The following is a 27,033-nucleotide window of genomic DNA, read 5'->3' as shown; positions in this document are numbered from 1 at the left end:
TCCGAGGAACCGCCGCTAAAACAGGCAAGAATCACTTCTTTTCTGCCTCTCTCCTCTCTCCTCATCACAGGGCTTTACCAGCTGTCCGCCAAAAGGCGATAACAGACAAACTGACACGGTTTATCTGTGAAGATATGAGACCGATCAACATCACGCATTGGCATTGGCGATCCATAAGACTTTGTAATGTCGTAAATATTAATAATAGGATGAATTTGAACATTTAATATTCGAATATTATTCGAATATTAAATAAATTAAGGAATGGAATTCGAATAGTATTATAGAGGAAGATTGACAGCCCTATTAGAAACATAATAATCACTGCAATATTGATGACTCTTAAGGATTTGCCTATTTAAAGGGATACTCCACCGAAAAATGAAAATTCTGTCATCATATACTCACCCTCATGTTGTTTCAAACCTGTATGAATTTCTTTCTTCTGCTGAACAGAAAGGAAGATATCTAGAAGAATGTCAGTAACCAGACAGTTTTAGATACCATTGACTTAAGTATATATTTTTTCCTACTATGGAAGTCAATGGTATCTAAAACTGTCTGGTTACTCACATTCTTCTAGATATCTTCCTTTCTGTTCAGCAAAAGAAAGAAATTCATACAGGTTTGAAACAACATGAGGGTGAGTATATGATGACAGAATTTTCATTTTTCGGTGGAGTATCCCTTTAAATCCAAGCAGCAATTTTTTTTTTAGGCTGGGCGCCGTGTATATCGCTATCGTGAAATAAAATGACTCTTATCGTGATATAAGATTTTGGTCATATCACCCATCCCTAAAGCAATTACAAGGCATAATAATGCATTAAAAATACTTTTATAATGCATTTTTAATAATGGCTTTAAGAGAAGCCTTTCCTTGCAAAAATCATTATAATTCATAAATCACAATACACTTTTGAAAGGCCGCCAAAGGTGTTTTTTGCAGCCAGATGGTGTGGTCACAGCGTCTACCAGCCAAACCTTGACCATGTCTTTCTCACTGACAGAAAGCAGGCCTTCTCCAGCACTGTGAACTCAGACTTCAGACACCAAATACTCCACTTACTGCACCATCAGTGTCTCTGCTCTGAAGGTTTTCGATTAGTATAAATAATGAATCTATGAACAGCGCCTGACGTCTCTGGTTGAACCTAATCAGTGTAATATGTTTTTACTGTTGCCCTTGAGCCAGCTTGTATCACATTATTGTTGAAAGGAGCATCGATTAGCCGAAACGGTGGTGAAATAACGGCATGGTCACTTAGTAGTGGGTGTAATTTAACAGACCACAAAAGTGATATAAATTTTTCAATAGATTGGGAATGGCCCGTTTCTTGTGAAACCCAAATGACCCACTCTTTAGCTTTAGATTGAATGTGCACTTGCTCCTCAATCATGAGTCAAATATACAGACTATTATCTTCATATGCCCTGAGTATCTCACGCATGATATGGTCTCTATAATAAACATAGCTTGCATTCCTTTTTGTTTCATAGGAGAAATAGTGTCTTTGGTAAAGTGAAGCGGAAAGTAACAGGCCCATGTGTTGTGCTTTTGCTATGAAAGCCGAGGTTTCGTGTTCTGTGATTAATATGAAGTCCAATAGTTTTAGATCGATCGTTCCCACGCTGGCCATATGCTTGCATTATGCCATGACATAGATAAGATGGGTTACTATATTAAACCAGATCATTTGTGAACACAATTGTGAAATTCTTTCTCCACCAATGCACCCTTGACTTCTTATAAAAAATAATTAAGATCTCATTACCACCAATTAACCTGTCACGTCGTATTACATCCCATTCAAAATCACCTTTTAATATGATTTTCATTACCACTCACCTAGCAATAATGGAGATGGAGAAAAGGGTCTTGAGTTTAATTTCAAGCACTTTGTCAATTATTGCTAAAGATGTTTTTCGCTGCAAGAAGAAAATAAAGTAATCTGTAACAATGTTGGAGATGTTTATTACAGACAGTCTACAATAATATACTAAATAGTGATTCTAAGCAGATTCTAGTCTTACACATACAGTATAAAAAACCAAGATAAACAATATATTAGAGATGTAAAAAGGTTTAAAGAATTCATAACAAGTAATTTCACAAACTTTCCTAAACATTTTTATTAAAGTCCCCCTGTAGTCAATACATTTTATTCTTAAAACTCATCTTTGATCACCAAAATGACACATTTAAACGTTCTCTTACGAGAGGTTCTCTCGTATTGCGTAAGCTAGCTTACGCTGCGGGAAAGTCTCCTTTCTCGAGATACTGAAGCCAAAAATTATCCTTAATTTTTTAAACCTTGTCAACGCAGTGCGGCAGCCTGCAGACCTAGGGCAGGCGAATCGCGTGCCCATTGGCTGCTCTGCGGCAACTGCAGCAGCCTATGGCTGAGCCTTGCGCGTGACGTCACGTCCAATGAGCGCGCTTGGCGCGCTTAATGCGTCACAGCCCGTCATTAGGGGTGTGGCTTAGCGTATATAAGCAAGGAACAGAGGCTGCTTCGCTGATTTCTGTCTCTTCAGCGAAGCTCTTCGCATCGCTGATCTCCGAGGAAGCCGCCGTCGAATCAAGCGACCAGCACGCCGAGGATTTCAGCCTGAGGACGCCGGCCGCTCGCCGCCTTCAGCCTTCCCTGCCTGCTGCGCCATCCGGCATATATATCCTTTTCTTGCTCTGTGTTGTGTGTTTGTGTGTCCGCCGCGACACACTTGCATCTAAAAGAGCGCGAGGCGTTGTTGCAAATGCCTCGCTCATCCTGTGGCTCGTGCAGAGCCGCGCTCAGCGACGGAGACCGCCACGTGGTGTGCACTCTCTGCCTGGGCTTCGACCACGCAGCCCGTGCTCTCTCCGAGGGCGGCTGCGATCAGTGTGAGGAGTTACCGATGTCGACCCTACGGGCTCGACTCGCTAAGTTTGAAGAACCTCCACCTTCTCCGGCCACTTCTTCCGGGCCACGTAAGAAGAAACGTCGCTCCCAAAGGCCGCCGGAACTGGACGCTACAGCTGAGTGCTCGCCGGAACCTCTCCCGCGAGCCTCGCTCTCTCCTTCCCCCCCACCCTTCACCGACGCGCAGCGGCCGGCCTCTGCCCGCACTGCCGTCGTCCTGGGGGATGATGCAGATGATGCCGCTGACAGCTGCTCTCTGCTCGCGTCTGACAGCGAGGAGTGGTCGGGCTCTCACCGCTCCGCCCCCTCGACTTTGGAGTCTACCAGATCCCGCGCTAGTGTTGACGCGGAGCTTCTCCGCCTCCTCACTCAAGCGGTCGAGAGAATGGGACTGGATTGGTCCCCACCTAAGGAGCCGGAGCCCAATCGCCTTGACGGGTGCTTTCTACCTAGCCGCCGCCCTGCGCCTGCCTCTAGGTCAGCACCCTTCCTGCCTGAGCTCCACACCGAGCTCTCTAAATCCTGGAACGCTCCGTTCTCCACCAGACTCCGCTCGCCAGTCTCCTCGGCTCTCTCCCAGGTGGACGGAGCCGCCGAGAACGGCTATAACGGTATCCCCGCCGTTGAGGAAGCTGTGGCAACGCACCTTTGCCCGCCGTCTGCTAGATGGCGCTCAAAGTCTGCCCTGCCGTCTAAAGCCTGCAGGACCACCTCAGCTCTCGCCGGCCGCGCTTTCGCCGCCTCCGGCCAGGCTGCTTCCGCCCTGCACTCAATGGCCGTTCTTCAGATCCTTCAAGCCGACCTCCTCCGTGAACTGGACGAGAAGGGCTCGGATCAGTCTGCCTTAACCGATCTGCGCAGCGCTACGGATCTTGCGCTACGCGCTACCAAGACCGCTGCTCAAGCCATCGGCAGATCCATGGCCGCGCTCACCGTCATCGACAGACACCTCTGGTTGACGCTCGCTGACATGAGTGACTCAGAGCGCGCTGTATTTCTGAACGCACCACTCTCGCCCACCGGCCTCTTTGGCCCTGCGGTCAGCGGAATTGTGGATCGGTTCTCTGAAGTACAGAAGGCGTCACAGGCGATGAACCTCTTCCTGCCCCGCCGTTCGAGCCCAGCCACAGGCCGCCCTCAAACTCAGCCTCCTGTGCGCAGCTCTAATCAGCGCTCTTCCAGGCCTCCCAGCGCTTCGCAGCGACGCCAGGGCAGTCGCCCCAGGTCGCGCTCGACCAGCCGTCACAGACCGCCGCCCCCACGGGGCCCGCGGCCCAAGATCGCGTTGAAGCCCGAGCCCGCGAAGTCCTCCTAGCATCCGCAAGGAGGAAAAGATGGTTGAGTCCCGCTACGGCCGGACAGCCATCAAAACGCACAGCTCTGTCAGTCCCCTATGTTCAGGCTACTGCAGCAGCACACACCGCAGCCAACGAGCCAGTAATAACACTCGCTCGCCTGCACACAAACGCCGTTTTCACGGCGACTCAGATAAATCTCAAAAAGAGTATAAGTGCTTTAAGTGTAGAAAATGTGCCCACACCCATGTGCTCACTGCTTCACACATGTACAATCCCCATGGTAACGCGCTCAGAGCGCTCTCTCATAAAGCGGCCTCACACCGCTCGAGTACTAAATGTAGTAAATGTGCCCACACTTCCGTGCTCACACCTACTCGCTGCTCGCTCTGTCACTCAGTTACCTCAAGTTGCTACGGCTCAAGCCGCAGGGATATTAAGTGTAGAAAAAGTGCCCACTCCCGTGTGCTCACTGCCTCACACAGACCAGGTTCCCATGGCAACGCGTCCAGAGCGCTATCTCTTAAAGCGGAAACATTCCGCTCGAGCATCAAGTGTAGAAAATGTGCCCACAGCATTGTGCTCACACCTGCCCACTACCCGCTCTGCCAGACAGGTTGCAAACCTCATAAAGCTCCCAAACACTGGCCGTGTCATAAGTGCAAATCCCGCGCCAGCTCACGAGCACGCGCACCCACTTTCAGACACCATTATCCCCACGCCGCTCTCGCGCCTGGGTTATTTGGCAGCAGTTCACGCTCCATCGTCCGAGATCGAGCTTCTAAAATCTGCACAGTCGGCCAACCCTGTTCTTCTGCCCTCGTGTCCGAGCATCGGCGGCGCGCGCGCCGCCCCATCCTCTCTGGTACAGGTTCCCCATCCCGCGCAACGCGGCGATCTGAACCCAGAGACCATTCGACCCCTAGCTATGCATGCAAAAGCATGGGAAGCTATTCAGGGCGCGTCAGAATGGGTGCTCAACACCATAAGACACGGCTATTCGCTCCAATTTGCTCGTCGCCCTCCGCGCTTTCTAGCGCAGACGGAAACGAAAGTGAGTTTGGAAACAGGGCATCTGCTTCAAGCAGAAATAGCAAAGCTGCTGCGAAAAGGGGCCATAGAACAAGTTCATCCTTCCTTGAGCGAGTCAGGCTTTTACAGCCGTTACTTCCTCGTTCCCAAGAAGGACGGAGCATTAAGACCTATTTTAGATCTGAGACATCTGAACAAGGCTCTCATGAGACGGCCGTTCAGGATGATTACAACCAGACAGATCCTTGCGCAAATTCGCCCAGGAGACTGGTTTATCTCTCTCGATCTGAAAGACGCGTATTTCCAGATCCAGATAACTCCCCGTCACAGGCCATTCTTGAGATTCGCCTTCGACGGTCGAGCTTATCAATACACAGTCCTGCCGTTCGGCCTGTCTTTAGCACCCCGTACATTTACGAAATGCATGGACACGGCTCTCGCTCCCCTGAGGAGTCAGGGAATGCGAATTCTGAACTATCTGGACGATTGGCTCGTTCTAGCGCAGTCAGAGACAGAACTTGTGTCTCACAGAACAGCGCTACTCGACCACCTGGAGGGTCTGGGTCTAGCGGTCAACTGGACCAAGAGTTCGCTCTCGCCCCGGCAGTCGATTTCCTTTCTCGGAATAGAACTAGACTCGGTGGCGATGACGGCCAGATTGTCGGAGCAGCGCGCGCGCCGCATCCAGCGCCTCGCTGCATCCTTCAAAGAAGGCAACCGGGTTCCCCTGAAAGCATTTCAGCGCATTCTGGGGCATATGGCCTCAGCTGCAGCAGTGCTTCAGCTGGGTTTACTGCGCATGCGCCCGCTTCAACGCTGGCTGAGAGCGCGCGTATCCCATCGAGCCTGGGCGACCGGCGGCTCGCTAATCAGAGTGACTCAGGTCTGTGTCTCAGCCCTGCAGCCCTGGCTAGCAGCCGAATGGTATCACACTGGAGTGACTATGGGAGTGGTTTCACACCGGAAAGTTGTCTCAACAGACGCGTCCAACCTAGGTTGGGGAGCGCTCTTCGAAGGCAGACCGGTCTATGGCCACTGGTCAGACCAGGAGAATCTCCTACACATAAACTGTCTAGAGATGCTCGCGGTCGAGAAAGCGCTCATGCACTTCCTCCCATTCCTCCATGGTCACCATGTTCTAGTCCGCACAGACAACACTTCAGTAGTGGCCTATGTGAACCGCCAGGGCGGTGTCAGATCAAAGCAACTCTGCGCCCTGACGGAACGCCTCCTCGTATGGGCTCAGCACTCTCTGCGCTCTCTGAGAGCATCGCATGTGCCTGGCCATCTGAACGAGGGCCCCGACAGACTGTCCAGGGACAACGTTCCCCCTGGGGAGTGGTCTCTACACCCCCAAACAGTCCAGTCGCTGTGGCGCCGCTTTGGCAGAGCGAAAGTCGACCTCTTTGCGTCAAAAGACAACGCACACTGCCCAGTGTTCTTTTCAAAGAGCGAGGACGCGCTGGCCCAGACATGGCCCAGCGGCCCGCTATATGCGTTTCCACCGGTCTCTCTGCTGCCTCAGGTCATCGAGAGAGTCAGGAAAGCGCGCCACACAGTGCTCCTCATAGCCCCGTTCTGGGAGAACCAAGCTTGGTTCCCGGAACTCATACAATTGGCAGACTCAGCCCCCTGGCCGATTCCGGTGCGGAGAGACCTTCTCTCTCAAGCCCGCGGCTCGATTTGGCATCCCCACCCAGAGCACTGGTCTCTGCATGCGTGGAGCCTCAACAATTACATGCTGATCTACCAGAAGGGGTGATGAACACGATCATACAATCTAGAGCCCCCTCCACGAGGCGGCTCTACACGTCTAAATGGTCGGTGTTTAACAAATGGTGCACTACCAGAGGGCTCATTCCACAGACATGTGGGGTCTCGCACGTATTGTGCTTCCTTCAAGAGCTACTGGACGCGGGCAGGTCCCCCTCCACGCTCAAAGTCTATGTCGCGGCCATTTCAGCGCTCTCTGTCTCAGAGCCGGGCCGCGCATTAGGAAGGAACGAGTTTGTCATCCGCTTCCTTAGAGGAGCGAGGAGGATGAACCCCCCGCGACCCCCTTCGGTTCCTATGTGGGATCTTTCACTGGTCTTAGACGCACTGAAAGCACATCCCTTTGAACCCTTAGAAACTGTGGATATGAAATACCTCACGCTCAAAACCGTTTTTCTGATAGCTCTGTCTTCAGTAAAACGTGTGGGAGACCTTCACGCGTTATCCACTAACGCTGCGTGCCTCGAGTTCGGACCCAATAACTCTAAAGTTATTCTCAGACCGAGGCATGGGTACGTCCCCAAAATTTTGGGCACTCCCTTCAGAGCGCAGGTCATTTCCCTTTCAGCCCTGCCGAATGCTGGCTGCGAGGCAGATAGTAATCTCCTCTGCCCAGTTAGAGCGCTGAAAAGCTATATTTCACACTCCGCCGCCTTCAGGCGTTCAGAGCAGCTCTTTGTTTCGTTTGGTGGGCGCACCAAGGGTCTCGCCGCCTCGAAACACACCCTGTCCAGATGGATAGTTGATGCTATCGCAGCTGCTTACGCATCTAAAACCCTGCAGTGCCCTTTGGGCATTCGGGCACACTCCACCAGAGGCATGGCCTCATCGTGGGCGTGGTCCAGTGGGATTCCCATTCATGACATTTGTGCGGCGGCAGGCTGGGCCTCCCCCTCCACATTTGTTAGGTTTTACAACCTGGAAGTTCCCGCTTTGCAGGCCAAAGTGTTATCAGTCTAAGTCTCGCGTAAGCCAGCCCACTGTCTGTGCGCGGGCTATGTTGCGGATTTAGCTCTACTGGTTGAGCTACACTATGTGGGAAGTGTTAGTTGGACCGGCTGTGCCGCTCCCTGCCCCATATTATGTGCTTGTGTACTGTGGTATCTTGGCCGCCCAGCTCCGCTTCGCGTTCCCTGGACCCCCCATGGGATTCATTCAGGATGCTGGGCGCGCGCACGGCGTTGACAAGGGTGTTCCCGCAGCGTAAGCTAGCTTACGCAATACGAGAGAACCTCTCGTAAGAGAACGTACTCGGTTACTAACGTAACCTCTGTTCTCTCTAGAGAGGGAACGAGTATTGCGTAACCCGCCGTGCTCTCGCCACGAGCTCATTTCGCTTCATGCGACAGAAACCAGCGAAGCAGCCTCTGTTCCTTGCTTATATACGCTAAGCCACACCCCTAATGACGGGCTGTGACGCATTAAGCGCGCCAAGCGCGCTCATTGGACGTGACGTCACGCGCAAGGCTCAGCCATAGGCTGCTGCAGTTGCCGCAGAGCAGCCAATGGGCACGCGATTCGCCTGCCCTAGGTCTGCAGGCTGCCGCACTGCGTTGACAAGGTTTAAAAAATTAAGGATAATTTTTGGCTTCAGTATCTCGAGAAAGGAGACTTTCCCGCAGCGTAAGCTAGCTTACGCAATACTCGTTCCCTCTCTAGAGAGAACAGAGGTTACGTTAGTAACCGAGTACGTTTTTTCTTGTGAATTTATTTATTTATGCCTTAAAATAGCTTGAATGTAACTCTACACCCTTGCTTCATTTAGTATACACGAAGCCATGAATATGCAAATTAGCCCCGCCTCCACTCACTCACACCAGCTCAGAGATTCACTCAGCCAACTTACTGAGGTAAACGCTGCACAATGGTATCGCTCTTTACAATGTCGGACACATAACAATAATTAATATGATTAGCCTTTTGTTCTAAAACATCTAATAGCGTGTTGCTAATGTTACACAAACTATGTTCTCGTTCTCCATCTCAGTCTGCCTTCTAACAATCATCAGAAACGCTTTGAACTACTCAGAAGGTCAGTGGAGAAAGGCTAGTTCATCGTAATATGTATCATACTATAATGCTAAATCTACCCGATTTTTCATATCAACAAAATATACTGGGATAACATGGCATCTTTCGAGACTCTTCTGCTAGTCCGCCGGCACGTTGATCTGATTGGTTACAAGGTAGTTTGAGACGTCAGAAACCCCAGCGATTTCAAAGCGTGTTTTTGAGACTGTCTTTGATTCACTGCAGTTTTAAGGGGAAAATACTCAGCAATGGTGTCGACTTATGAATTTACACATGGTTTGTCTTAAAGCATATTAAAAACACCACATAGACATATAAACAACATTAAAAGCTTGATTTTCACCACAGGGGGACTTTAAGCATTAAGTCAACATACCAGGCATTTTATTTATTCATTCATCCATTTACTGAAAGTAAATGCAGATGTTTTTTTATATATATATAAAACTCTCTATTAAACCCTTGCCGCTGATTTGAAAACCCATCTTCAGATCCTTTTTCAGGAAATCCAGTTAAAAGACTAATTTCTATAAACTCTAAGGTATTGATTGTAATTGAGCTTTTGATAAACAGCATCGCTCAGTCTGACTGTGATCATATCCCTGTGAAGATGAGAGAAGTTTCTGAGGGGTTTAGTCATGCTGTTCACATCTCCACACCGCCACAGCACGAGCTCAGAAACCTGTTTGATGTCTTCCTGACGTATCTCAGATCAAAGTCAACAAATGTGCATCCCTGACTCATTTTTGGCCTGTGTAGAGAGAGATTTATATGTCAACTGACTGTACCTGTTGTGTGTGTCTTTCATCTGAAACATTTTGTGGGTTCGTAAAGCACATTATGACAATATGTTACAATTTTACCATAATTGCCAGCGAGTGATACATCCATGAGATAAACAAATAGCTCTCGTCTTGTTGGCAGGAGCACTTGTGTATGCTTTTGACACGATCAACCCAAGTGTGAATCCGACTAATTCTTCTCCTTTTTCCAATCGCATATCAGCTCAGACAAGCATTTATTTTAAAGAAAAATGTTTTAAAAAAAATTCAAAAGTGGAAATAAAAAGCCGAACAGGTATTTAATTATAAGTCCCTGTTTTGTATGGTAAGGGGCAAGCGAAGAAGGAGATCTGCGTAAACATGGGCTGTGTTTGAAATCGCCCCCTATACCCTCATTCACTATTCCCTACATTAGTCCAAAAATATAGTCCTCTTAAAGGAGTGAATGAAAACTAGTGAGTGAATTCAGACATCGAATGAGTCGCTTTTGTTGCCTTGTTAAAACCAGACCATTCTCAGTAGTAACTGAGTTATGGTCTGGCAAAGCTTCATTAATAACTCATTTCCAAAGGGGCGTCACCAACGGACCACGGAGCACAATTGGATAGACCTAAAACCAATCAGAGCGATCGTCATCGTGTAAAGCCATATGCTGCGTCCCAATTCGCCTAAGTTACACTACGCCATAAAAGTATGTACTCTTTTTGTGAAGAAAAGGTATTTACTTTTGAATGTGTAGCAAAAAAGTAGGCAAGCTTTGGGACATACTACTTCGTCATCTTTATCGGACGGATCTGTCACTTAAACTGTCCTGTCAATCATCTTGTCACAGTTAAAATCCTCGATTAAATCTAATTTAATTTCCTACCGTTTCGGAGAGAAATGTAGTAGCACGTTCATCTGCCAGTGGGTCTTTCATGGAGACTGTCCTCATGTGTTTGCAATTTGAATATAATAATGCATTTAAAAGTTGGTGCGCTTCACCAACGGACGTCGCTCTAATGCCTCTGGGCGCAATTGGATAGGCCTAAAACCAATCAGGGGTGCGTTTCCCGAAAGCATCGTTAGCCAAATATGGTCGCAAGTTCCCTCGTTGCCAATAGAGTTCAATGGACATTGCGATGAACTTGCGACCATAGTTGGCCAGCGATGCTTTCGGGAAACGCACCCCAGAGCGATCGTCATCGTGTAAAGCCCGCCTCAACGTTTCTGATTGGTGCCTCAATTTGGACGGATTAGAAATCGGCTTGAATGAGCTCTTTGCCAGACTACTTGCAGAGCAAATCTAAATTTGCCGAAAGTTTGTCTGGGTTTTCCCAGGCTACCGCTTTTGCATAGTTTGCTGTTTAATAATCATTTGAAACTTTTGCAGACTGGCAGCTCCGGTAGTAAGATGAAAAGATTTATCTTGAACTCTGTCGGAAACTAGCTTTTATAAACCCTAATAAAACAATTTAATAATCAATTAAACAGGAATTTATACCTGTATGATATTATGCTGTATCCACGTTGGACCAGCGGTTTGGAAAATGGATGGATGGATGATTAATCTGCGGGCGCCTTGTTTTGGCGAGACGCAGGAATTCATTCATCATGCGACTCTCGCAGTGCATTATGGGTATTCTCTAGCCGTTGAGCATACATTGGCTATACATTCGATATTGCGGTGTATTGTGGGATTGAATATGCGCACTCGCCAACTTCCATTATGGTTTCGAGTTTATATTACGCAATTCTGACTTTATAACTTGCAATTGTGAAGAAAAAGTCGCAATTATCTTTTAAATTGTTTTATTCCGTGGTGGAAACACGCTTCCATACTTTCTAAATATGACTATGACTGACTTTATTTTGAATGAAATGAGCGATATTGGACAACTGTGTCGTCTTCATTGTTTTGTTGATGGGAACTTAAAATAGTTTTGACATCCACAGTTCCCCTGCACTGCAGCATGCAGATGTACCGTCTGCCACTGTGCGTGCCTCGCTGTCCCCTTCCTTTCATCCGCTTGCATAATGGATGTCCATCTGTGAGACACTCATAAACAGAAAAAGGAGATGCAGATGTTATAGCGGGACAATGCAGATGGCACACATCACTCTCTCTGTCATCGCACATCTGCCCCACTGCCCCGCAGGCCGACCGTGCATGAGCGAAGAGAGCTCCTCTCTACATGCCAAGTGCTTTTGAAAGTTATTAAATATTGATTGAATTGGATTTTAGTGGATTCTGTTATGGAGTAATATTCAAGATGGTTGATTATTGTTTATTTGCAAGCAGATTACCAATTAAACGCCCATGCACTCAATGCTTCATTGTGCTGCTTGCACTAATTACTTTTTTTTCTTTTAATGAAAGAAAGATTATAATAGTGCAAACTACTTTGCATACAGACTCTATAAAAGTAGGTATTTTTTAAAGAAACCATTGTTTGTGAAAATAAGTTTTATATATAAAAAATAAGAAAATAAAACAAGTTTTGCCACAAGAATAAGAAAGTTAACAGTAGATTCTAAAGATGTGTTTTGGTTTTCCCAAAAAAATCAAATAACATCCTTAATGCAAACACTACAATTAATATTGCTTGCACTAATTACTATACGCTAGTGATGAGTTTTTGCTATGACAGGAATAAAAAAAAACATTTCAATGCTTCACACAACTATAAGAAAAGATCAGTGGATTTGTTTCATTGCAATTATTTATATGCAATATATTGAAAATACAACTAATAACAATAGTTTTTAATATTAATAATACTTTTCAATGTTTTTTTTTTAAACTTTGGTATCATAACTAATTTTGTATATTGTTACACTTGATGTCAAATATAAAATCTGGTTCCTGAAGGAAAACAATCTATAGCCGGTATAATATTGTTTATTATTATAGAGTTAGGCTAGTTCCAGTCCTCAAATCTGATTGGACAGGTTACATATATATTGGTTAAGCCAATAGGTGACTAGATGAGTGACTTAGGTATTAAATAATTAATTCAACTGATTCGTTCAAAACGCTGATTCATTCAGGAACAGTTTAGGTGTGTTCGTCTTGAAGCGGCGCTGCTCAGACCGATCGGTGTATGACATCAAAGACCCGTGAGAACGATTCGAAAGCATACGGAGCCGTATGATCTTTAACTCGCTGTACTTTGATGTCATACACCGAGCGATCGGTTCAAGACAAACACACCTGTCTGTATTATTGTAATGCTTGAAGTGGTATTGTGAAAAAAAATCAACTCAAACTCAAACCTATAGGGCCCTATTTTAACGATCTGAAAGGCAAGTATCAAACGCGAAATGCAAGTAACTTTGTGGGCGGGTCTTGGGCGCTGTTGCTATTATACCGGCAGGATAAATTACTCTTGCGCCCGACGCAAATCTAAAATGGGTTGGTCTGAAGTAGCTTCATTATTCATAAGTGTGGTTTGGGCGTAACGTGAAATAAACCAATCAGAGCGTCATCTCACATTCCCTTTAAGAGCAGGCGCGCTTGTTCCATGGCGGATTGCTATTATAACGACGGATTTGCCAGGAGCGGTTCACAGCCGAGGAGACCGACGTTCTCGTCAGGGCCGTAAAACACACAGAAGTGACATTGTATGGAGACGGGAGAAACCCACCCAAATTAGCTTCGGTTAAACAGGCGTATAATAATTTGGGTAAATGTGTAAGCTAGATTTATGCCTATTTTTTCACATCTTCATGGACACCACAATGATTTCCCTCATGTGTTAATATTTTTCCTTGTAATTATGTATGGTTTGCAAAAATGAAAACTGCTGCTTCTGTGTGGATGAGAGAAGCAAACTGTATGTGCGTTGTGCACACGCTACATTATGGCCAAGCATGCGCCCTTAAAATAGCATCTGAACGCGCCACTGACTTTAGACTAGGTTTTTCCTGGTCAGTGGCGGAATTGTTTTCTGAAACTGCAAAATAGCATCAGGGAACGTTTGCGCCAGAACACGCCTCCTCTTTTCGCTGAACCGCCCCCGGGAGCGCTAGTTCATTCACAAGTTTACCGACGTGCGTCTGTGGAGGGAAAAGTCCACTGTGCGCGGGTGCAAAATAGGAATGATACATGTGTCGGTGTACAAAGTCAATTGCGCTGGGTGCAAGATAGGGCCCATAGAGTCTGTACGGGTGAGTCATTGAATCACTAATTTAATGAATTAATTCAAAACGCTGAATCATTCAGGAACGAAACAAGTGACTGTCTTTATGAATTAGTCACTGAATTAATTGAACCAATCTATTCAACAACAAAATCACCCAGGAGTGAAACACCATTGTGTTTAATATTATTATTATTTTTTACTTTTGTATCATAACCCTAACTAAATTTCTGTATTTTGAATATTATCGCATTTGATATCCCATGTATCACCTGGCAAAAGGTTAAGAACCACTGATCCATAATACATTTCCTTTAGTTTGTCTTTTGTGATTTTAGTAAGAAGCATGTATTTCTGGTTAAAAAATTCAGCAAAGCTGTGTTTAGTGCTATATAGTGCATTTATGACCATTTTTGCTCAGTAAGGACACATCGAGTAGATTACCTCAGACAACATTTTCATTTGATTCATAAGAGAAATGCAGTGTTTTGCTGTGTATGCAGTAAAAGGTCATATTAATTCAGAAGCGAACGACAGCCACATCAGTTAAACTGTCAACATGTCAACGGTAACCTTTTGGAAAAAATATATGAAATTAGAAAATTGAGGAAATATTTCAGAGCAGCCGAGTGTGCAATCATTGCTCATTAATGAAGACCTTAAACCGTCTCGAGCTTTTAATTTGTAGGGTCCAGACAGCTGCGGAGGAGAGCGTCTGTGGGAAGCAAATTGTTATTCACATCCACATGTGTGTGTTGAGAAATTGTTTGCATGATTTTATGGACTTTGAAAAGGTCAGTGTAGATACTGTTCACAGCAAATATAAAGTGAGGATACTGACAAGCACATTTACAGTGATTTTAAGAAACAGATGTATTTACCTTACAAACGACTTCACATCTGGTGGATATATGGATATATTTGCAGGGAAACTCATCATTGCTGATTTACCTGGATTTCTACATAAATTGGTTATACAATTCACAAACACAGTCTGCTCAACCACTTGAAATGTACTGGAACATATTTGTGATGATTAATAATTTTTCCCCAGCAGCGCAATGTCACACATTCGTGCTTTGAGAACAGTTTGACATCACCATCAAACTGACAAATCCAATTGGCTTTCATGCCGACCCAGAGAGACGATGTTCCAGAGCGAATGTAAGACCATCTGTCGGCCAACTGAAGCTCAGCAGAAGTTGGGTGATGCAACAGGACACAAACCCAAAGCACAGGAGCGAAACAGGATCATCTGGAGAGACCCAGTGACACTCCTGATGCTTTGCCTTTAGCTCAAGAGAGCAATTCACACCAAATATCCCTAGAATATTGCTGAAATTAGTGCAAAACTCTTCCTGATTGTTGTGCAGGTCTATTCTGCAATTATGTGAAACTTTTGGTGGAGGTTATTGACAAAAACAAAACATATTTGTTAAGCAATCCAGTGCATATCTGTGTTTGCGCTCTGGAGAACGTCAAAGGTTTCTATTTACAACATGTTTTTGCAGCGTTGAGCAATGTAGCCAATCACAAACATATCTGTTGATTTCTTGAACGCAGTGGCCAATCAGAGGTGTTTAAGTTAGCACTGAACAAAAACTGAGTTTTTGAGTTCTGCACGCTTGCAAATCCTCTCATTATAACAAACAATATGCAAATAAGAGATTCATCGTGCTGTCAGGTTCAGTGATTATATCGGAACTGAAATAAGATGAGTGACAGCTTTTTAGTGATTATAAAGGGAGTGATCTTTGCACGCTTTCTGCCACATCCCAAATATAGTTGCTTTTCTGTTGAAATTAACAGTGGTTTGTGAACTATTTAGAGGAAATCTATGTTTTTAAAGAGGAAGAGCATCTCCTTAGCCTTACCCTGGAGCCTTACCGCCTACGAATGTGTTGTTAAATTATTGAAACATTATCAAATTTATACATTTTAAAAGTACATGTAAATATTTTATAATAGTTTTGGCTGACCAAACCCTTTGGGAATCCCTGCTTTAAAGGGATATAAATATAATTTTTTCCTCATCATTTACTCACTCTAAGGTCGTTCCAAACCTGTAGGACTTTCTTTGTTCTGTGGAACACAAAATAAGATTTTGTTAACTCTGTTAACAGAGTTTGTTAACTTCACTTTATTGAAGAAAGCAATTGCAACATTCTTTAAAATATCGTCTTTTGTGTTCTACGGAATAAAGAAAGTGATATAAGTTTGCAACAACAGGAAGGTGAATAAATGATGACAGGACTTTAAGGGAACTGTCTCTTTAAATGCTTATAAAAATATTTGCCACATGTAAATGCAAACATAAGAATCAATTTATCTATAAATCCTCATAATATTTACTCTTTCTAACGGTTCGAGCTGTCAGAGCATAATGATGCTTTCCAGCTAATGTTATTTTCATGCAGGGCATACTGCATAGTGTTTAGATATGAAGATTGCCCACTAGGGATTATGTGTTTTCATCACAAATATTTCCAGCTTCAGATCTTCCCCGTGAGTTAACAACAGAGGAATGTTATCTACCGAGGTCTGAGACACTCTCTGGCCCCCGAACAATAAAAGTGATTAACTATAATGAGCACCAAAAGTGTTTGGACAACAAGCCTCTGCTGTGTACAACAGCTCATTGTATTGAAATGACCTGGTAACACCACCACCACATGCATTCTGGGAGTGTCAGTAATTTATTGAAGTGCTGGTCAGCTGTGCGTGATTTTCCATACATTAAATAAGAGAGAAAGAGTGAGAGCATTGTGCAGTAGTTTGATTTTAGATTCTAGCAGAGCAACTGCATCTCACATGCTAATGGATTCACAGCGGTCCAGGTTGGTGATGCTGAAATGCTCTTGGATTTGATGTGAACCCCACAAAGCTGTTTATGGGGAAAACTCAAGGCAGGGGTTTACAGGGGTTATATCACAGCACTCCCTGCTCTTATCCATGCTAGGTTGCATGGATGTTCATGTAGTTTTTGTCCAGAACAGAACCATACCGCCAATCCAAACTGTATGCTAATTGTCAGGTATCTTTGATGGAAGTGGTCCATCAAAGTGGTCTTCATGTCTGACTCAAATTTAGCTAAGAAATAGGAGATCCTTGCAGCTTGAATGTCTGCACGACTAATGGCATGCAAAAGTTAGTAATGCTGAATTTTAGTACTAGTTATTGTAAATGAAAATCATATTTAGGGCATTTGTCTACTAACCCTGCTTTTAAGGGTGATCATTGTAAGTCATTTGTATGTCATTGTCTATACGTCTATAAAAAACTGTAAAATAATGCAAATTAGCACCCACGAATCTTCCCCAGTGTCAGAACAAAAAAAATGGGCCAAGCTCAAAATGGCTAAACACTAAGCTTTTAATTTTCTTATCCACAAATTATTTTTCAACAGGACAATCCTCCTGCCCACACTGCAAAAACAACCAAGAAGTGGCTTGAACAAGTCCATCAGGCTCATGTTTTGGCCTGGTCAAAGTCTATATATAGAATATTTGGTCTCACAATAAACTCAAACAAACTGGGAGACATTTTTCAACTACTCATGAACAGTTTGAAGCCATTAACACTGAGTGGAACAACACTGGCTCTTCTTCCTGTAAAAATCTGTCTGTAAGTTAGGTAAGGCTCTTCCAAATAAAGTTACTTTATTTGTGCAATTCTTGATAATTTCCTGACCAGTGATTTGTGATTAAAATGGTTAAGACCATTAATAGACCACAAAATATTTGGGGGTTTTGCCCAGGATTGTACACAGAGATACATTATAAATTATAGGAAAGTTGCTGACCACTGAAATAATTTCATCTTGCCGTCAACAGTCTCCACTATAGGATGTATAGACGGATCAAGTGCGCTCCTATTGGTTGTCGCTCCCAAACAGTCGCTCTGCATTTGCATAAAGTTAAGCATATCTCACTGGACACGCCTACATCCCGTCACTGTCACTCGTGTCGCCGGAAATCACCAGCCCTCCATTGAAATAAATGGGATCATGTCGCTTTATCGCTGCATGTTTCTGGCAGTGAAAATGAAGCTTTAGAAGTGCTTTAATCTAATGAAAGCCAAAAGCTTAATATAAATAGCATAATTCACTTACAAGGACATTTTTCATATCAATTACAATTTGACGTTCTCTAAAGAAAATGTGGTGTTTGCCCATGCAGAACTCGCCTCTATGAGGCAAAGGTATTCTAGGTGGTTGTCAGGGTATTACTATGCGGTTGCAAAGGTGTTCTGAGTGGTTGTAACCTGTTGCTATGCAGTTGCCAGGGTTGTGGGCGGTTGCTTAGGTCTCATGTCAAAAAAGCCCATCTCTAAGACTCCATGACCATATTCTGGTCTAGATATTGCTGGAGTCCATCTATTGATGTAAGCCCCTCTATTCACAATGAAGTTTAATACTTAAAGGGTTTTAAAATGGTAATAGCAATGCTTGCCTTTACAAGCACATACAAATCAATTCTAACCCCCTATTTCTACAATCTTACTGTCCAGTGATGTCAAATCAGGTTGAGTAAGGATGCAAATTTCAAATGGCATTATTCCTTATTCACAAATAGACTTGAATAGATAACAGGCCTGCTGGATTTGAGCCATTGTATGTGACTGGAAAAATAAACCCCAGATCTCCTACCCAGAGTAGATGAGCTTGTCAGAGTTTTATTTTTTTATTTTTTTTCTCTCCTCATCCTTTCTTTCTCCAGGCACATTTCTCAGCAGAACCATGTTGAAAATATGTGTGACTATTGTGTATGTCAGCTATGAAATTGGTTTGGATGCTGATAGGGCGGCAGCTCCACAACGGCCTGAAAGAAATCCGAGAAGTGTCATATTACAGTTGAGACAGCTTTTGTTTCGACAATTGCTTTATACTTTCCTCCCTGCCAAATTAGAAACACTATAAACTGCCTAGAAGAACCATGCACAGATATCCTTACGAAACATCATGCTTGTGTATGAGCACCATTTCTGCTTTCTAATTAAAGAGGGCAAGTACAGTCAAATTAATTAGACATTAATCTGTTCGGAAGTGCACTCTGCAACTGAAGCACATTGAGAATTTTAAAGATGTTTGGTACAAGATTAAAACATCAAGATATATATATATATATATATCTTTATGAAAGCGAAACTTTACCATATGCGAATTTCAGATACTGTCAGTTTTGAAATGCAAATGCAGATTGGCTGTGAATGTATAATCAGCTTGTTTATTCTGAATTGGTGCAGTTGCTGAAAGATCCTAAACGGCCTTCTCAAAGCCGACATTCTGTGAATTTCAATATGAATCGTGTAATAATGAAATGCAAATACAGAGGACTGGTCCGTTTGTTTCACCGAGTATCATGCTTGAGCAAACTCTGTGTTGAATGGTGGCAGAACTTTGAACTTTTTGTGCTATTTCCAAGGACAGCCATATGCTCACTCATGAATATTAATCTTTTCTCTGCAGGGTTTCATATTCTACTTCCCTGACATAGTTGTCATCGGCCATATTCATCCCCACCCCTGATATCCCCCTCTAACTAAAGAAGGAAAAGCTTTCAGGAGGCCAGTGGGCATGGCTGATAGGAGCTGGAGGGTTTGTGCAGATGGCTGGACCATGACGGTCCACAGGCGAGGACTGAGACAGCCCTGTTCCACTTCTTGCCCTCAGATAATTCCAAGACATCTGACTTGGGAACGGATTTCACAGTTGAAGTGTATATTGGCAAGGCAATCTGCAGCATTTTTCACTGTAGCCAAGGCCATGATTTGCCTTAAAGGGATGAATATAAATATAAATATATTTTTTAAAAAATTAATTTGCTCACCCTCATGCTGTCCCAGATGTATATGGCTTTATTTCTTCAGAAGAAAACAAACCCATGTTTCAAACAACGCACATAATGCAAGTTTACAGAACCTTAAAGTTGACACTTCAAAAATCACAACCGGTAATTCATACGACCCCAGTTGATGAATCAATGTCATCTGAAGCAAACGATAGGTGTGTGTAAAAAATAAATGAATATTTTAAAGACCCCCTGTGGTGAAAATCAAGTTTTTAATGTTGTTTATGTGTCTATGTGGTGTTTTTAATATGCTTTAGGACAAACCATGTGCAAATTCATCAGTCAACACCATTGCTGAGTATTTTCTCCTTAAAACTGCAGTGAACCAAAGACAGTCTCAAAAACACGGTTTCCTACCGTCGCAAACATGTAATCAATCCCATCATAAACCCGCATTTCACGGTTGGCCAGAAGCAATGGTTTACAGTTTCAATTGTTAGAAGTTTTGCTTCCGAACACATTGATCCATCAACTTGGGGTGGTGTGGATTACTATCGTATTCACTTTAAAGTGCCAACTTCGGAGGTCCTGTACACTTGCTTTGTATGGACTTCCAGAGATGGATTATTTTTCAAAAAATCTTGGTTTGTGTTCATCTAAAGAGTGAAAGTCATGAAACGATGAGAATTTTTTCATTTTTGGGTGGAGTATACCTTTAACAATGCTTTCCCTCCACATGAATCATAAATATTACTAGAGATTTTCCTCTTAAAAGGGAAACCGAGAATGCATTTGGCATACAGTATGTGCTACCAAAAAGTGGTTCAAATGAATACCTTTCACATGGCTATTATCCCCATGCCGTCCCATGGAGCATGCAATCAATTTTACCACTCACTGTTTTGCATTTGCAATGCATCATTAGAAGCGCCCTGACTGTTTGCATGACACTACACACTGAAACACTGCAATTTGAGCTGAATACTGGCCATTAGATTGGGATCATTCAGCATATTCGTGCTGCTGGGATTTATGATGGCCTTATTGCTGTTTGTGTCATTTTATTTGCCTACATGATAGAGCTGTCAGGCCCTGGTATGATGAAGAGCACGCAGTGGGTCGGACATTTCTGCTGGGATTTTCCACTGTCATGTTACAGAGCTCGTCTCTCTCAGAAATTGCTCACTGGTTTATTGCCTGCCTGTGAGATTAAATCTCGGGCAAAGACACACTCTTTTTGAACATCAGGCCAACAGTTTCCAAATACTGACACAGGCCTTTATTGTTAGCAACTTTATGTCAGTGGATGAATTTCATGGGTGTCACTTTGTTGTAAAAAGGGCAGCAATAAATCTTACAAACTCATTCAATTGCTCACCTGAACTTGTGAAATATTTCATTTCATAACCTTATCGTCCATCTTTGCCAACCATATTGTAATATTCTGTAGGTCAGTGGATAAATACATAATTAACTGATGACGTGTAACCAGATCTAGAGGCAAGTTTTGATTTTAAGTAGTTGTCCCTTTAATACCTTTTATTTTAACAGGCCTAAATCAAACTTGCAACGGTATGTCAGTGCATGTACATCAGGAACGAGGACCAAATTTTTTTGCTGTAATGCACTAATGTATCCACCTTATTATCAATGCAGAAGTAAGCTATTTCCAGGTTCAATCATAGGATCGTTCTTGCATAGTAGAGCACGTTCGCACATGCGCACTCTTCAAAAACGGTGCTTTAAATCTCTTGACAAACTAAAAGACGTAAATGACATTTGTATTTATTCTAAATAAAAGATACAGATTGCACTGAATGTCAGCTTGCTTATTTTGCTCAAGACAAGGATTTACTAAGTCCACAAGTCAGGCAAACAAGAAACTATGCTCTTAACCACAGGTCTAGAGCTGTCGTTCAAACCACACAACTTTGTGATGCTGTTTGCGAATGTTCGTTAGAACTATGTTTTCGGGAAACACCGACTCGTTGAACTATGTTGATGACGACGGAACTTGCGGACCAAAGTTGGCTAACGATGCTTTTGGGGAAACGCACCCCTGAGTGTTACGGCCAGGATCCGCCACTAGACATCCTCATGAATTTAAAACTCATGAATCTTGATGCATGTGATTTAAAGACATAAATGAATCAAATTTGGCAGTGTTATGCAAAATAACTTCTGTTCTGTCACTCGTCATCAGCTATTTGATGCAAGGAGGCTTTGTCATTTATTTATTTTGCAGGTTTTCCGCATAAGAAGTTCATGCAGTGTTTTCACCACATCACCAAGACATCCTTTTACAGAACTTGCCATTGGTCAGTTAATGCAACTTCCTTTCTCTGTTTACAACCAGAATGTGTTTGTATTTTTAATAGAATTGGGGCTTTAAAAACACATCCAAAGACTGGCATTAAGGAGAATGCCACATTTTCTTGAGACAACTGTGATTTTAAGGACATCTGCTCTCAATCAACATTTCTTTACCATTTAAGAGAACATCATGAGCTCAAAGAACCTCCTGTGAGAATACTAAAATTCAGATGAAATTACACTAAACACTGAGTGAAGTAACCCTGAAGTACTTCCCGTTTTCCCATGTGTGTGTGTGACTTTTGCAGTCTTTCAAATATTTGTAAATGTTTTAGATGTTTAATGTTTCATGAGCTCAAAGTACCTCTTGTGCAAATTCAGAAATTCAAGTGAAGTTACACTGAACATTTTAAGTAACCCTCTCCAGTTACTTGCATTTTATGGTGTTTTTGACGGTTTTGCACTTTAGCAAATATTTGTAGATGTTTAAACTATTAAGCTGCAGTTTCATGAACTCAAAGTACCTAAATACTCAAATTTAAGTGACATTTCTCTAAACACTGGGTGAAATACACTCCCCAATTACTCACATTTTATGGTATTTTTTGAAGTTTTTGCAGATAATTGATGTTTTTCAAATAAAAAAAATAACATTTCTTCAAGGTTGGCAGGTCTGCACTCGGTGTCCGAATTCGCTCACTCATTTTCATCCTCTTATTCAGTGGACTAAATATATAAATAGTGAATGATGGTATAGGGTGCGATTTTGAATAAGGCCTCGACCCATTTGTGGACCCTTTGATTTTTCATGACATCAGTTTCATTTACACGATCAGTCAGATACAGTGTTGCTATGCAGATTTTATGCGCCAGAGAACCAAGCACACCAGAAACAAGGAGCCATCTTTAGAATTTTGTGTTTGAACTTCCATTTTTGGGGAATTCCATTTTTTTATTTCTATGGCATCGCTGTCGAAGAGTAATTAGCTGGTGAAGTGGATATATTAATTGTAGACAACAAAAGTCATCATGAGCATTGTAATGTTTGAAGCGGATATCATAACAAATGATTTTAAAACGAGCCGGTTCATTCATAAATTCGTAAGATCTTACCTTCATGCTGTGGAAATACAAACCGGAAGACGAACGCGCTGAAAAGGGGCGGAGCTATAAGGTCTATAGACCTTATTCACAGCAGCGCCTTCTTTAACTTTTAACAGGAATGAAAGCGAGGCTGTGAAGGATAGACATAGACAGATTGATCTGCTGACGAAACACTGCAAAAATACCTTTCCAGGACATTTCAGTTGGCACAAAAACTCCAAACAACATGATATAGGAGCTTTATTTTACAGCGAACACCGTTAAAAACACGGTAAGTGTAGCCCTCACAGCCTAGCTTTCTGTCATGGCGCTACTCTGAATAAGGTCTATTGATGACTGCTCAGTACACTGAAATCAAGTATTCCAGAGAGCCAAGTTATACATATCAACAATATCAAATTCAAGCTGATCTCTAGAAAATGGCTACAAAAATTGGTACATTTAAAAATAATAATAATAATTTTATGACATTTTATGTGACAATAAAATGACATAAAACATAAGAACTCTGTTAAATCTCTTCACCTATGACGGAGCAACCGCTAGGCAATTCAATTGTTCTCTCAGTGCTCTCCCCAACGTGTTTTTAAAATGTTCTTCTCTCCTAAATCATGTTAATTATACCTACAAAGCCTTCAGCTCTCCAAATACCTGTCGGCATGATGAAACAGCTTAGCAATTCTCTCAAATTTTTAAAGCAAATTTAGACTCATACTCCTTTAAACCAAGAAGGGCGAGTTAAACGAGTTCTCCTTCAAGTACAGGCACACATTTGGCCTCATTTAAGCCAGCAGTCTCTCCTCTCCTCATTAAGGCTTGCACTCAATTAAGTCTTGTTGGGTACCGGCAAAATTACAGCAACAAAATCTAACCTTCTCTCTTCTGTCCAGAATGAAAGAGTATCAGGTGAGTAGAGAAGTAAAGGGAAGTGGATAATTGAATGTATTGCTGTAGAGTGGCTACTACATCTCTGTTTGAAGGCACTGGTAGCTACTGTGTAGGACAATGTGTCTCTCATACATACACACGTTTCAGTGTCATTTGAGCTCCCCCTGCTGACCAGGAGTGTAACTGCAGCTAGTAGATCAGCCATCAACATACGTCCGTCTTTGTACCACATCCAGCCTGATTTTCATCACTCCATAACTCACAAACATGTGCTCCGGCAGTTTTAAAGTAGTCTATCTTTGCTGTTTAAACAATGCTTTATTTTATTAATGCCAGCCCTATATTTTATGTTTGAAAGCACTGAATCATTTAACAGAAGCTGGGAACATTGCCATCCAAGAGAATCTGTCCATCTAAATTGTGACAGGCAGACATTGGGGATTTAGATTAATAATAAAAGGCAGCCGAGGCTGTAAAATATTGTATTATTATTATTACTGAGTGACCTGATAGGTCATGTTGACAAGATTTAAAGGGTCCATGAATGACATGACATTCTTTCACTCTATCATTTGTCCTGTTGTCAACAGGAGTAAGTCAGAAACTGAACACACATCTGTCTACTGTATCAGTGTAGACAGCGTCAGTGATTATAGTGATTGTAGTCACTTGGACTATATTAACGATGTCTTTAATGCATTTTCTGGGCCAGCAAGTTATAATGTCTTAGAAGCCTATGGAGGAGTGATCCAGCTCTCAGATTTAATCAAAAATATCTTAATTTGTGTTCCGAAGATGAACGAAGGTCTTACGGGGTTGGAACAACATGAGGGAGAGTAATTACTGACAGAATTTTCATTTTTGGGTGAACTAACCCTTTAAACTGGATGATCTGGTGCCTTTACGGCATTTTAGACGTCATGCTTAAGGATCATTTTATTACTGATTGTGTTTGTTTCCTGTGATTTCTTTCCTTTTAATTGCTTTTAATTTATTTAGCTTGTTTTACTGTATATTGCATTCCTGGCTGTATTTCTCTTTTTTCTGTGTGACCTACACAGGTCGTTGCTGAACTCGTTCTCAGTACTTACCTGTATAAATAAATAAATATTAAAGAAATTATTTGTTTGTAATGAGGAGGATGTTTTAAGCTATGAAAATTGCAGGATGTTTTAATGGTACAAAGACCTCTTATATGTCAAAAGATCAAGGCATATTTGATTTCTCATGACAACTTTAACATGAAAACAAAAACCTGTGATTTGTTTCAGGCTAAAAGTCACATTCGGTCATGAAGCAAAATTTGATGTTACTTTTAGGAGCACATCTCTGGGCTGTTTTCTTCCTACTAGCTAAATATGAAATGCATCACAGCAGATGCAAAGGCTGCGCTCAAAATGTCTTTAATTAGCAATGCTTGTCCTCATAGAAGACATGCAGTGAATCTCAGGTTAACATCTGCAGTGGAGATAACAGTGACTAAGCGATGCATATAATTAAATTCCACCCAATTAATGAGATTTTTGCTGTGAACGAACACGGTGTCATTGTCAGTCCAATTTCGTGCTGGAGTCTAAAGAGTTTGATAACGTTTTTATTACAGAATATCTTTTGTTCGCAGATTCTGTTTTTATAGAATCAATTTTTAATCTGCAGTTTTATAATTCCTCCTTTGCATTCATTGTAAGCAGAAGAAGATAAAAGGTTAGCAAACATGAAATTAACTCCATTTGTATAGGCACTGTAGAGCATTATGTCTATATTAAGTCAAATGATTTGCACTTTCATCCTTGATCCACTTCCAGTTTTCTGAAGAATGTTCTTGATATCAAACATTAAAATATGCAGAGCACAGCTGGGTGTTATAGTAAGGTATTACACCAAATAAATCATTTATTTTCTAATATTTAAAAGACTTGAAGCAGAAAAGAATATGCATTTATTTTTTAAATGCATTCATTTTTTGCATCAGACAAATACTGACTGTCTCTGGACCAGCAGTTTTATTAACTATACTATCATGATGACAAAAGCAGATTTATGCTTGAAATTGGTCTGAAAATATATGATGCTGGTCAGTTATGACTATTTGTCAAACTAATGTATATGTCTTCAGTCTCAAGATAGATGGAGCTGATGTTCAAGAAACTGGCCCTTTCCCAAGCGCACCGTTCAAGTGCATCTAATTAAAGCCATCTAATAGATCAGCATGCTGGTGTTAAAATTCAGGCCTCATGCTCCCTCTCTGTCGTGTCTTGATTTATAATGCCGGAGGACTCAATTAAACGCTAATGGCCATTACGATTGCTCACTTTGCATTTAAATTTTCTTCTCAAATCATTCTTTCTCCCACAATCAACTTGTTCACTTTCCATTAGAGAGAAACTTACACAGTAAAAGAGTTAGGGTTAGGGTTACAATTTTCTAACCCAATTTTTAAGATAAATATTTGAAATGTGAGATGTAATTATAAAACAAATAGTAGAGAATATATTAAAAACATGTTGTTTTTTAAAAAAAAAGGAGGACTGATGGTGCTTTTGTTCCTCTCCCAAGCTAAAGCTAGTGTGTAAAACATCTCCATTAACTGAAGTCCTAAGCACAGCATTTTCGTTTATTATAAAAACAACTGCCTTTGCTATGTGCTTCAACTTCCCCTAATGACCTAATTAACCAGTAATGATTCACTGACCATTTAAAAGCCCTGTTTCTTCATCCCTTCCCGCTGGGTTTTAACTAGCTGATTGATCAACATATTTCTTGCACTTCATCCAAAGTGCAAACTGACTGAATTGTGTGGAAGTTGTGTAAAATGACTCTCCAGTCAAGTTCAAATTACAGACATTTCCAGCTTATGTCACTCAAAAAGATTTGTAGAAGTGCATCCAAATCTCTCTCTCTCTCTCTGTTACACACACACACACACACACACACACACACACACACACACTCACTCTCTCTCTCTCTCTCTCTCTCTCTGTCTGTCTCTCTCTCTAACACAC

At 42.4% G+C, this 27,033-nt stretch overlaps 1 protein-coding gene across 2 annotated transcripts; it reads left to right on the top strand.

The window, feature by feature from the left end:
• Positions 1 to 2,881: 2,881 nt before the first annotated feature.
• Positions 2,882 to 7,099, top strand: LOC309507507 (uncharacterized protein). Of its 2 annotated transcripts, none has more exons than XM_082181699.1 (2): positions 2,882 to 3,560; positions 3,609 to 7,099. In XM_082181699.1, the coding sequence occupies exon 2, from the start codon at positions 4,446 to 4,448 to the stop codon at positions 6,990 to 6,992; it is 2,547 nt and encodes an 848-aa protein (XP_082037825.1). In that variant the 5' UTR covers positions 2,882 to 3,560; positions 3,609 to 4,445; the 3' UTR covers positions 6,993 to 7,099. The 2 variants fall into 2 exon arrangements, with proteins under 2 accessions (XP_082037825.1, XP_082037826.1); XM_082181700.1 differs by having other exon boundaries at positions 3,609 to 4,624.
• Positions 7,100 to 27,033: the final 19,934 nt, after the last annotated feature.

Source organism: Leuciscus leuciscus, assembly GCF_965113295.1.
Source record: "Leuciscus leuciscus genome assembly, chromosome: 10".
In the NCBI taxonomy this organism is placed as follows: domain Eukaryota; kingdom Metazoa; phylum Chordata; class Actinopteri; order Cypriniformes; family Leuciscidae; genus Leuciscus; species Leuciscus leuciscus.
The sequence above is the reverse complement of the archived record's forward strand: the minus strand, read 5'-3'. Positions and strand labels throughout refer to the sequence as shown.

Coding starts and splice junctions, on each gene's coding strand:
- LOC309507507 (XM_082181699.1), top strand. CDS start 4,446: ATGTGCTCACTGCTTCACACATGTACAATCCCCATGGTAACGCGCTCA.